We start from the raw sequence: 13,122 nt of genomic DNA, 5'->3' as shown, positions 1-13,122 counted from the left end.
AAGAAAAAAGAGAGAGAGAGAGAGAGAGAGAGAGAGAGAGAACTGAATAGTTAAGCAAGAAATAGAAAGGATCATGGGAAGTAAAATGGATTATTTTGACTACGTGAAATGAAAATAAAAATTTTGCACAACCAACACTAATGCTGCCAAAATTAGAAGGCAGTTTCAAAACTTTCAAAATTAGAAAGAAAACAGGAAATTGGGAAAAATATTTATAGCAAGTTTCTCTGATAAAGTCCTTGTTTCTCAAATATATTGAAAACTCAGCCAAATTTATAAAAATAAAAGCTATTCTCACATTAATAAATGATCAAAGGATATCAGCAAGCAGTTTTCAGAGCAAGGGATGGCTAGGTGGCACAGTGAATAGGGCACAGGTGCCCTGGAGTCAGGAGGACCTGAGTTCAAATCCAGCCTTAGGCACTTGACACACTTACTAGCTGTGTGACCTTGCATTTTCTAAAATGCAAATTAAAATAACTCCGAGGTACCACCTTACACCTATTAGATTGACTAACATGACGTAAAAGGAAAAAGACAAATGTTTGAGGGGATGTGGAAAAATTGGGACACTACTGTTGGTGGAGTTGTGAACTAGACCAACCATTCTGAAAAACAATTTGGAATTATGCTCAAGGAGCTATAAAGACTGTGCATACCTTTGACCTAGTAATACCACTACTAGGTCTGTATTCCAAAGAGATCAAAGGAAAAAAGAAAAGTACCTTTTTGTACAAAAATCATTTATAGCAGCTCTTTTTTGTGGTGATTAAGAATTGGAAATAGAAAGGAATGGCTGAACAAAAGTTGTGACAGATAATTATTATGCAATACTATTATGCTACAAGAAATTATAGATAGGATGCTCTCTGAAAAACCTGGGAAGACATATAAACTGATACAAAGTAAAATAAACAGAGCCAAGACAATGATCCAAGACAATTCCAAAGGAATCATGATGGAAAATGCTATCTACCTCTGGAGAGAGAGAACTGATTAGTTCATATTGAAGCATAATTTTTTAAACTCTTTTTTTCTTTTTTCTTTTTGATTTGTGTTTCTTTTTGCAACATGGCTGATATAGAAATATCCTTTGCATGACTTCACATGTATAATAGTTATCATATTGCTTGCCTTGTCATGGAGGGAGAAGGGCAGAAGGGAAGGAGAGAATTTGGAACTCAAAAAAATTTTTAGATGAATGTTAGACAATTTTATATGTAATTCAGACATATTTCATAAAACAAATAGAATATATTAAAAATAAAATTTCTGAAAATGTTCTAAATCACTCTTGATTAGAGAAATGCAAATCAAAACAACTGAGTTATCACCTCAAATTGATCAAATTGACTAATATGATGGAAAAGGAGAATGTTAAGTGTTAGATGGGATGTGGGAAAATTGGGACACAAATATCTATTGTTGGTGGAGTTATGAACTGATCCAGCAATTCTGAAGAGCAATTTGGATTTATGCCCAAAGCACAATCAAACTGTGCATACCTTTTGACCCAGAAATACCACTATTAGTTCTGTATTCCAAAGCGATCATAAAAAAGGGAAAAAAGATCTACCTATACAAAAATATTGACAGCATCTTTTTCTGTGGTGGAAAAGATTTGGAAATTGGGGAATGGCTGAACAAGTTGTGGTATATTAATGTAATGTAATACTATTGTGCTATAAGAAATGATGAGCAGGCAGATTTCAGAAAAAACCTGGGAAGACTTACATGAACTAATAATGAATGAAGTGATCAGAACCAGGCAAACATTGTATACAGTAACAACAATAGTGTGTGATGATCTACTATGATAGACTTAGCCATTCTCAGAAATGCAAGGATCTAAGACAATTCCAAAAGACTCATGATGAAAAATGCTATCTGCATCTAGATAAGAAACTATGGAGTTTGAATGCAGATGGAAGCATACTATTTTCATTTTTTTTTTGCTTTCACAGTTTCCCCCTTTTGTTCTGTTTCTTTCACACCATGAATGATGTGGAAATAGGTTTAACATGATTGCACATGTATAACCTTTATCAGATTGCTTGCCATCTTGAGGAATGGGGAGGGGACAGAGGGAAGGAGAAAAATTTGGAACTCAAAATTTTATAAAAACAAATGTTGGAAACTAAAAAAAAACACTTTACATAAATTCAGATCAAAACAAAAATATTTCTGTTAAGAAAAAAAGTAGTATTCCTTTGTTCTATAAAAGCAGTGAATTTTGGTATTAATTATTCTAGCCTATGTAAATTTTTTAAAAATCCCTTTGGAATTATAAACCAGTACTTATTGTTTTATAATTATTAATTTTAATTAATTATTTTTTATAAATAACTAGATGTTAGGATTTATAGGAAGTGATAAAGAGATTATGTTGTCCATTACCTCAATTTTCAGATAAGAAACTAAAAAATTAAACTAAACAATTTGAGGGTATTCTCATAATATAACTTCAAACCATTGCACAGATGGAAGCTTCTCTTTTCCCTACTTCTTGGCAAATTTAACATAGCAAAATTGAGCATGAACTACATATTGTATATTCTATAATATTACATTTTAGGGAAAACACATGGACTGGATTTAAAGAAAAAAAAACCTGATGATCCAATTTATTTTTAGGAGGTCCAATGGTATGAAAGTATTTAGTACCTGTAGTATGGCAGACTTTAAGAATTTTGTATCAACAAAAAAGCCTGAATGTCTTCAGAATCGACCACACTTAGATCCATCTTACAGGACTTCCACTTGTGGGAATGGCATCCTGGAAACTGGTGAAGAATGTGACTGTGGCTCTGACCAAGTGAGTGGTAAACATTAGGATTTAAAAAAAAAAAAAGTAATTTCATGCTGCTTCTCTTTATTCTTCCTGTGGTAACCCCAGTCAGGCAGTAAACATTAATGCCAGACACTGTGCTGGGGATACAAAGATGAAAAAAGACAGTCCCTTCCCTCAAAGAGTTTACAATATAATGGGGGAAGACAATTTACAAAAGGAAGCTGAAACGAGCAGGCATAGTGGGGTGCAGAGGTAACTAATATGGTGGCACAATGGAGGACTCAGTCAGAAAAATCCCAAAGTAGCTCAGGTGAGATGGTGAGAAAAGAAAGGATGTTTGACCTGGGATTTCTCCTTTAATGGAGGTTTGGAGTTCCTAACCCACCTTAGAGACAGAGAGTAGTGATGAGATGGAATCCCAAGGCTGATGGGATCTTATAGAACTTACACGTTCCAAAATAAGCATGGTTCATAGAGAAACATGAAAAATATGAATAGTTCATGTTTATGTATCATTATCGGATAGACAAAATACCCTTCTCCTGCATAGTAAAAGAATCATTAGCCATATTTAACAGATGAAGACATGTAATAAGCCTTTAGTGGCTTTTCACATGGTCATATGGCTTATAGGGGTGGATCCAAACTTGAAACCAAGCCTTTTCTTTCTAATCCAGGCCCTGTTCACAGTGCTCTACTGCCTTTCAGCTTGCCTTGTGGAAAATGTTTGCATTACCTTTTGCCCCTTGCCTGTTAACTTATTTGACAGCCATCTATGTATACAGGGATATAGGGAGTCTGTGAATGCCTCATAACTCTTCCATCTACAATTCCTCAGAGTAGTAGAAGTGAGGCAAAATAACTACAAAAAAGGATCGAAGCTCGAGTGAGCTCAGAAAATTGCAAAAAGTTGCATTTTATAGAATTAATCAGTGAACAAGTAGCTATTAGATACTTACTGTGTACCAGGCACTGGGGATACAAGTATAGAGAATGGAAGAGGCCTTTGTTCACAAGAAGTGTGACATACACCAAGAGCAAGAACCTGTACAAATATGTAAATCATAAACATAAAATCAATAAATACAAATATGGGCAAAGAAGTTAAATACAAGAGAGTTTTGTGGGGGAGGGTGCTAGCAGTTGGGGGATAAAGGAAAGCTTCATGTATAAGATAATTCCTGAGCTGCATATGAAAGGGAGAGGGGAGCTCTACCAAGTAGACATATGGAGGGATTGTGGGCTAGGGCAAAGGCACAAAGATCGAAGATAAGAGTATTGTGAATGATAAACAGAGCAAAGACCAGTTTGGCTGGATCACAGAATTTCGGAGGGGGAATAATGTGTAATGGTACTGAAAAGATAGGTTGAGGCCAGATCATGAAGAGATTTAAAAGCAAAACAGAAGACTGTATTTTATCTGAGGCAATAGGAAGCAAATAGAGTTTACTGAGCAGGGGAATAACTTAAGGAAAATTACTTTGGCAACAGTGTGAGTGGTGACAAATGAGGCAGAGAGGTCAGTTAAGAAGCTATTATATTAATTTAGGTGAGAGATTATGAGGGTGTGAACTATGGTGTTAGCTGTGTGAATGGAAGGAAGGGGACAGGTGTGAGAAATATTGTGAATGTAAAAACAGTAAGACTTGTCAACTGATTAGTGTGTGGGGTGAGGGAGAGTGAGGAATCTGGGATAATATGGGGCTTATGAACCAGAAACACTGATACCTTCAGTAGAAATATCGTAGTTTGGAAGTGGAGGGGGGGGGAGGGAGGGTTTGAAGTAAGTAGGAGTATTGAATTCAGTTTTAGACATGCTGAATTTAAGACATCTTCAGGACATACAGTGTGAAATGTATATGAAGTAATTTGTGATGCAGAATTTATAGTCTTGGAGTTATTTGTACAGAAATGATGGTTAAGCCCATTAGAAACAATGAGATTAGTAATAGAGTACCGAGGGAAAAGAGAAAAGGACCCAGGACAAAACCTAGGGATAATGTGAAAGATAAGTCAGTAAAGGAGAATAAGAAGGAACAATCAGAGAGGTAAGAAGCACCCCAAGAGAAAGTAGAGTCAGGAAAACCCAGAGAGAAGAGAATGTGCTATAAAAGATAGTGGTCAACAATGTCAAATACAGAAGAATTAATAAGAATGAGGACTGAGAAAACCATCAGATCTGACAAGTAAGAAATCATTAGTAACTTTGGAGAGAGGAGTTTCAGATAAATGATGATGATGTTAAAGGTTTAGGGGTTCTGGGACCCCAAAATAGTGACACACCGTGTCCTGCCCAAATGAATTTGACCCAAGCCTTCTTTCAGCCAAAGAAAAACAAACTTTATTAAAAATCCATCATATTGGGTAGATTCTTAAGGAATCTGAGCATTTGTGACACTTGTATTGACAAGCCAGATTGAATCTGAGCACCTTCATGGAGGCAAGATGGATATTGTGTACAGAAAGACTGTGGGAGGGATCTAGGAGTGGCTAAGTAGTTGCCTGGAGTACCTAGAGGTCAGGTGCTAGGAACCAAGAGAATGGAATTTTGATAAGATAAAGGGTAAGAAGTAGTCAGAGGCAATCCAGAGGGAACAGAGATTTGGGCAGTGATAACGAAAGGCTTATGGCCTCAAGGAATGCCAGATCAAATGGGAAGATTTAAGGAGAGGGTTCCCAGAGCTCATCAGTATCAGAAGCCAGAGTGCGAGAGTTGAATAGTGACAAGACTGAAAGTAGAGACAGCAAATGTAGATTATTTAAAAGGATGAGTAGGGTTCAGGGAAATTTTTTGTTTTGTTATTTTTTGGTGAGAAATTATATAGAGAGAGTTATATTCTGGTGAGAAAGACGTGAGTATGTTTGAAGGGAGCGGGAAGGAATCAGTTTATAGTGAGAGGTTGAAGATTTGGCTCGGGTGGAATGGGGGAAGGGATGGTGCTAGAAGATACAATCCATTCAAAAAGAATGGAAGAGATGGAATGAAATATACATGTAGAAGGGTTGGCTTTGACCAGGAAAAGGGCAAACTCTTTAATCAGAGGTTGGGTAAAAGGAATAGAGAGGAGGTAAATAATGTCAAAGGATTTTGAGATGAAGAGTATGAGAGAAAAGGGAACTCATGATAAATGGTCTCAGTTTTTTATTTTAAACAGAGTGAGAGCCAAAGTCCTCAGATGAGAGGGAGGAGAGAGGAAAGGAGTAAGGGACTTCAGGAAGTCAATAAACCTTTAAGTACCTGAGGAAGTAACTATGCTAAGTACAAAAGAAAGGTAAGAGAGTCCTTGCTCTTGAGGCTTTCAAAGTCTAATCAGGAAGACAACATTCAAAAACTATGTACAAACAAGCTTTATGTTGGCTAAGTTGTAAATAATCAATAGTAAAAAGGCACTAGAATTAAGGGAGATTCAGAAAGGCTATTTATAAAAGGTAAGCTTTAAGCTGGAACTTGAAGGAGGCAAAGAAGAAGACAAAGAAAGAAAAACATTCCAGGCATGAGGGATAGCCAGCAAAAATACTTAGAGTTGGGAGATATGGAATGTCTTATTCAAGGAACATCAAGGAAGCCAATGCTACTGGATTTCAGAGTATGAGTGATGGGGTATAAAGTGTAAGAAGATCAGAAAGATAGGTCAGGCTATAAAGAGCTTTGAATTTTAAACAGGATTTTGTATTTGATCTTGGAGGCGAAAAGGCCATTAGAGTTTATTGAGTGTGTGGAGGTGCGAGTAGCATTGATATAGTGAGACATGTTTTAGGAAAATCTATGATAGCTAAGTGGATTGGAGAGGAGAGAAATTTGTGACAGAGCACCCAGCAGTCCTTTGCAGTAGTTCAGGCCATGAGCCAATGAGCACCTGCACCAGGACTATCACAGTGTCAGAGAAGAGAAAGGGACGTATGCAAGAGATGTTATGAAGGTAAAATTGACAGATCTTAGCAATAGATTGGGTATGGAGCTGAGAGTGAAGCATCAAGGATGAAACCTAGGTGTTATTCTAAGCCTGGGTAACTGGGATAATGGTGGTGCCTTCTGTAATATTAGAGGTGTTAGGAAGGGACGAGGGTTTAGAGTGAAAGATGAATTTAGATGTTTTCTGGGCATACAGTTCAATATTTACAATAGGCAATTGAAGATGTGAGATTGTAGGTCAGCAGAGAGGTTAGAATTGGTTAAATATATTCAAGAATAATTAGCATAGAGATGACAATTGAATCCATGGAAGCTGATAAGATGACCAAATTGGAAAAGCTTAGAGGGAGAAGAGAGGAGGGCTCATGATAGAACCTCATGGGACACCCATAGTTACTAGCATAACATGGATAAAGATCCAGCACAGGAGACTGAAAATGAGTGATCATATAGATAGGAGGAGAACCAGGAGAGAGCAGGGTTATGGAAGGATAGAAGTGGGTGACTGGCAGAGACATTGAGAAGGGTGAGGATTAAGGAAAGGTCATTAGATTTGGAAATTAAGAGACCATCAGTAACTTTGGTGAGAGTAGTTTTGGTTCAATGATGTGGTTGGAAGCCAGACTGCAGAGAGTTAAAAAGAAAGAGGAAAGGAAGTGAAAGTACATATTGTAAACAACCTTCTTAAGGAGTTTAATCATAAAAGACAGGAGAAAGATGGGGTAATAGTTAGCAGAAGATCAAATGCCAACAAAGGTTGGCAGAGACATGGGCATGTATATAGGGAGCATGATAGGAAGAGGTTGAAATATCTTTGATAAAGGCATCATTTCTCAGATATATAGAGAAGTGAGTAAAATTTATAAGAATACAAGTTAGTCCCTAATTGATAAATGGTCAAAGGATAGTAGGCAGTTTTCAGACAAAGAAATCAAAGCTATCTGTAGTCAGATTTAAAAAGATATTTTAAATCACTATTGATTAGAGAAATGCAAATTAAAACAACTCTGAGGTGCCACCTCACACCTCTCAGATTGGCTAATATGATAAAGAAGGAAAAATAACTGTTGGAGGGGATATGGGAAAACTGGGACACTAATGTGCTGTTGGTGGAGTTGTGAACTGATCAACCATTGTGGAGAATAATTTAGAACTATGTCCAAAGTGTTATAAAACTATGCATACCCTTTGACCCAGCAACTGCACTTTTAGATCTATATCCTAAGGAGATTTTTGAAAAAGTTTAAAATTTTAAAATAATTTGCAAATAAAATGAATGCTGTCCACCTCAGCAAAAGAACTGATGTTGTCTGAATACACAATCTGTTGCATTTCCTCCTTTTCTTGCTAGAGAAAATCATGAAACCAAAATGATTGGATCCACTATAAGTTTATTTTACATAGCCTCAAGTGGGCCCTCAATGCTGCAAAACAATCCATCTATATCTCCTCAACTAACTAACTATCTCACTTATCAAGAGTGGCTCTCTGAATCTTTTCTTCCCTCCTTATGTCTCCAATGGCTGCCTCTATCCCCATACTCTCAGTTGAAAACTTTGCCTCACATTTCATTGAAAAAAATAAGGCCAGGGATGGCCAGGTAGCACAGCGAGTAAGAGCACCGGCCCCAGAGTCGGGATGATGTGGGATCGAATCTGGGCTCAGACACTTAGCACCCACCCAGAAACACCTGGTCATGTAACCTTGAGCAAGTTACTTAACCCCAATTGCTTTAAAAAAAAAAAAAAGAAAAAAATAAGGCCATTCACTAAGAACTTTTTTCTTCCTCAACTTAAACATTATCCAGACACCTTCTTCCACTACCTTCTCCTTCCACTGTCTCACATGAAGAGGTATCCATTCTCCTTATCAAGTGATCCTTTTACATTCTATCTCCTCTAGAAGATTTCCCTCTCTATCAACCCTACTTTCCTTTTGACAAATATTTATTTTTTTTCTCCAATTACATGGAAAAACAATTTCTAACATATGGGTTCTTTTTTTAAAGTTTTGAGTTTCAAATTCTGTCATTCCTTCCCCTCCCTCCTCCCTGAGATGGTAAGTAATCTGATACAGGTTATACATGTACAATCATTTCCATGTTGTGCAATAAGACTCAAACAAAAAAGGAAGGAAGGAAGGAAAGGAGGAAGGAAGGGAGGGAGGAAGGAAGGAAAGGAGGAAGGAAGGAAGGGTTGGCAGACCACAAAGGACAACTTGCGGCAGGGGAACATTGCTCAGCTGAATCAACTGATTCAATGAGATGTCCTCATTGTATATACTTGTTGAATATCCTCCTATGGCTAAGTAAATTTGCTTTTGTTAACTGTTGAATGATCTACATATAATTGACTCATTTCATTCCAATATCAAACATAAACTACCAGGGGAATGGATTGAGTTAATAATCCCAGACCAGAATACCAGAATAACATGAATTTATATTGAACACAGCACAATTGTGAGGTTAGATATGGCATAGATTTCAGGGCTTGATTAACAATCAGAAAAACTGTATCAAAAACCCCTCTTGGCTAATCAATCACTCACTATTTATGGGACTTTGTCAACATATTTAACTTTCCTGGCCACCAGTATTCTCATCTGCAAATTAAAAGAGCTGGACCAGGTGGTCTTTATACACCTTCCCCCAAAAATTTTGATCCTAAATTTGAGCTAACTTAGATACCATCCATTTTAATCATCTTAGAATTCAGGAAATTGAAGCCCAAGAGAGACTTGCCTGAGATAACATTGCTAATGAAGAGTAGAGACAGAACTAAGATTCACATTGCCTGTGAGCTTCTCACTTTACCCTTGCTATGTTTGTCTAAAAATGAGTACCTCTTTGCATTTTGACCCATTCTCCTATCTCATGTTTATAGTTATTTGCTGGTAAATTACTGGGTCTTTTCCAACTTTTTCAACAACTACCTGGAATTTTGCTTGATATTCCCATATTTGGGAGAACCTCAGAGAGGGAGTTGCACTCCTTGGGGTCTTTTGCATCTATGTGCTTTTTTAAAGTGTGTATTCTCTGCTATTTTGAAACTTCCATTAGTTAGAATACTGATATATTGGCAAATGATTTCAGGCATAGGTGAGAAATGACACTGAAGAAAACAGAACCATGGGGTATGATGATGAATCTGTCATTGTTTAGAATAGTAGTGCCTTCTGATTTAGGAGCATATAAATTAAAATGAAGGAAACCTATTAAACTCCTAGAGTGTATATTGATTTACATAATAGGTGACCAGAAAAATATTAAAGGATTTTCTTCTGATTATTTTATATCTTGAATTAAAAATACGGATCCACATAAAGACCATGAGTGAAATATACACAATGTTTTATTTAAAGTGCAAAGAGGGTGTCATTTTCATGAGTGTATGTGTATTTGTTCCTCTTTTCTCTTTTGATCTTCTCTGTTCTTTTGGAGAAGTCACTTTAAGTAGGCTTGAAATAGTCTCTAGGGTCTTGAATGATTCTCAAGGGTCACAGAGTGTGCTTTTCTATCAGAAGATTTTAGGGAAATTTTATTCTAAATAAACAGAAAACTCTAATTTCAATTGTTTTTGAGTTGTGTGACTTATTAATAATGTGAGTCAGTCCATTTCAAATAAAATAAATGCTTACATTATTGTTTGTACGTGTGATATTCAGATTATCTTTTGTATGTAGTCTTTAAAAACAGTTTTCATCAACATTAAAATATGATATTTTAAACCAAAATTGAATGGGTCAAAACTTTATAATATCTTATTTATTTTCAGAGTTGTATTTTATGTTGTGATATTGCAAATTGTAGACTGAAAAGTGGAGCAGTGTGTGCCCATGGAGAGTGCTGTCAAAACTGTCGGGTAAGACCTGTGTTGTTTCAGTTGATAAATGCCTGCTATCCATGATATTTTAATACTTTTGAGTTCAAATTCCATTTTATTCTGCATTTCTCCCTGCTTTCTCTTTCCCTTGCCTTTATAAGTTTCGTGAAAGAGGTACACAATGTAGAGAACGTGCTGATTTGGACTGTGATCTCCCTGAATATTGTAATGGATCGTCTGAATTCTGTATGCCTGACTTACATGTTCAAGATGGCCATAACTGCCGCTCCAGAACAGCTTACTGCTATAAAGGAAAATGCCCAGATCCAGATGCTCAATGTAGAGAAATATTTGGTCAAGGTAATTATGATAATTATCTATGTTGTCCTGATGACTTAAAAAAACTTCGAGAAATGAATAGATTAAAATCTTAATGTTTGTAAAAAAAACTTTTGAATTCTATTTTTAAAAAATCTGTTAACTTCATTTTAAAATTATAACTAACTTATCTGTAATTTTTAGATTCATCTGCTGGTGCTCCTGAATGTTTTGAAGAACTTAATAGTAAGGCAGATCGGTCTGGACACTGTGGTCGTTCTCCAAGGGGATTCAGACAGTGCCGATATAGGTATTTAAAAAACAAATTTTCCCCCAGTTACATGTAGAGTCAATTTTTAACATTCATTTTTAAAAATCGAGTTCTAAAATCTCTCTCTCTTTCCCTCACTTCCCGTCTCCCTGAGACAGAAAGCAATTTAATATCAGTTAACATGTTCAATCAGGAAAAACACATCACCATATTAGTCATGTTGTAAAAGAAGACACAGACCCAAAGGAAAAAAATGAAAAATAATACAGAAAGTGAAAAGTTAGTATGCTTAGATATTCATTCAGGTTCCATCAGTTCTTTCTCTGGAGGTGAATAGCATTTTTCCACAAAGTCCCATGGAACTGTCTTAGATCATTCTTCTGTTAAGAATAGCTAAGTCGGGTGGCTAGGTGGCACAGTGAGTAAAGCGCTGGCCCTGGAGTCAAGAAGACCCAAGTTCAGTTCCAGCCTCAGACACTTAACACCCACACCCACACAAAAGAAACTAGTCGTGTAACCTTGGGCAAGTTACTTAACCCCAGTTGCCCTCCAAAAGGAAAAAAAAATAGCTAAGTCAAAGTATTACTGTTACAAATGTAAAATGTTCTACTGGTTCTGATTACTTCACTTTGCATCAATTCACACACAGTTTCCACACAATTACAGGTTTTTCTGAAAACATTCTGCTTATCATTTCTTATAACAATAATATTCCATTACAAACATATACCATAACTTGTTCAGGCATTCCCCAATTGAAAATTTCCAATTCTTTGCAACTACAAAAAGAGTTGCTACAAATATATTTGTACAAATAGGTCTTTCCCCTCCCCCATCTTTTTTGATCTCTTTGGGATATGGACTTAGGAGTAGTATTCCTAGATCAAAGAGTATGCACAGTTTTATAACCCTTTGGGTGTAGTTCCAAATTGTTGTCCAGAATAGTTTGATTAGTTTGCAACTCCACAAACAGTGCATCAGTGTCCCAATTTTCCCATATGCCTTCCAACATTTATTATTTTGCTCATCTGTCACATCAGCCAGTCTGATAGGTGTGAGGTAGCACCTCAAAGTTGTTTTAATTTTCATTTCTGTAATCAATAGTGATTTAGAGCATTTTATGACTATAGATAGCTTTGAATTCTTTGTCTGAAAACCGTTCATATCCTTTGACCATTTATCAATTGGGAAATGACTTATATTCTTACAAATTTGACTCAGTTCTCTACATATTTGATAAATGAGGCCTTTATCAGAAATACTTGCTGTAAAAATTATTTTCAAGCCTTTTGCCTTTCTTTTTATCTTGATTGCATTGGTTTCATTTATGCAAAACCTTTTTTAAATTGATATAATAAAAATTGTTCATTTTACATCTAGTAATGCTCTCACTCTCTCTCTCTCTCACAAACATTTGTTCATAAATTCTTCCATTCTCTATAGATTTGAAAGGTAAACTTTCTTGCTCTCCTAATTTGTTTATGCTATTGCCCTTTATATCGAAATCATGTACCCATTTTTGATCTTATCTTGGTATATGGTATAAGATGTTGTTCTATACCTTTTTTCTGCCATTCTGTTTTCCAGTTTTTCCAGCAGTTTTTGTCAAATAGAGAGTTCTTGTCCCCAAAGCCGGGGTCTTTGGGTTTATCGAACACTATAGATAAGTCATTTACTGCTGAGTCTTGTGTACCTAGTCTATTCCACTGATCTTTGAAATAGATGAAAGAAGCGGAGAAACCAGGAAAGAGCATTCAGAGTGAAGGAGAGACCAAAAGTACATATTGCAGAAAGATCAAGAAGGTTGAAGACGGAAAGAAAGTATTTTATACAGTAATTAAGAGATCACCAAAGGTTGAAAAAAATAGTAGCTAGCAAGAGTAGAAGCATTGAATGGAGATAACTTATGCAAGAGTTTGGCTATGAAGGGGAAGAAGGAGATGGGATAGTATTTAGATAGGTAGAAGTGTTGATATAATTTTTTTTCTTGGATTGGAGAAACTTG

The 13,122-nt window shown here is 36.2% G+C and overlaps 1 protein-coding gene across 1 annotated transcript in view; it reads left to right on the top strand.

The window, feature by feature from the left end:
- The window catches only part of ADAM2 (ADAM metallopeptidase domain 2), a 128,414-nt gene that overhangs the window by 95,573 nt on the left and 19,719 nt on the right, over positions 1-13,122 (top strand). Inside the window, exons 12-15 of the mRNA XM_069075979.1 lie at positions 2,635-2,815; positions 10,481-10,567; positions 10,690-10,888; positions 11,051-11,156. Of these exons, the coding sequence (XP_068932080.1) occupies positions 2,635-2,815; positions 10,481-10,567; positions 10,690-10,888; positions 11,051-11,156 (573 nt within the window). The remainder of the gene's footprint in view (positions 1-2,634; positions 2,816-10,480; positions 10,568-10,689; positions 10,889-11,050; positions 11,157-13,122) is intronic.

The sequence above is a fragment of the Petaurus breviceps genome, unplaced genomic scaffold (assembly GCF_028583685.1).
Source record: "Petaurus breviceps papuanus isolate PSGF00001 unplaced genomic scaffold, PetGlider_PUasm1.0 90919, whole genome shotgun sequence".
NCBI classification, from domain to species: domain Eukaryota; kingdom Metazoa; phylum Chordata; class Mammalia; order Diprotodontia; family Petauridae; genus Petaurus; species Petaurus breviceps.
Note: the sequence above shows the minus strand (reverse complement) of the source record. Positions and strands in the feature narration are given on the sequence as shown.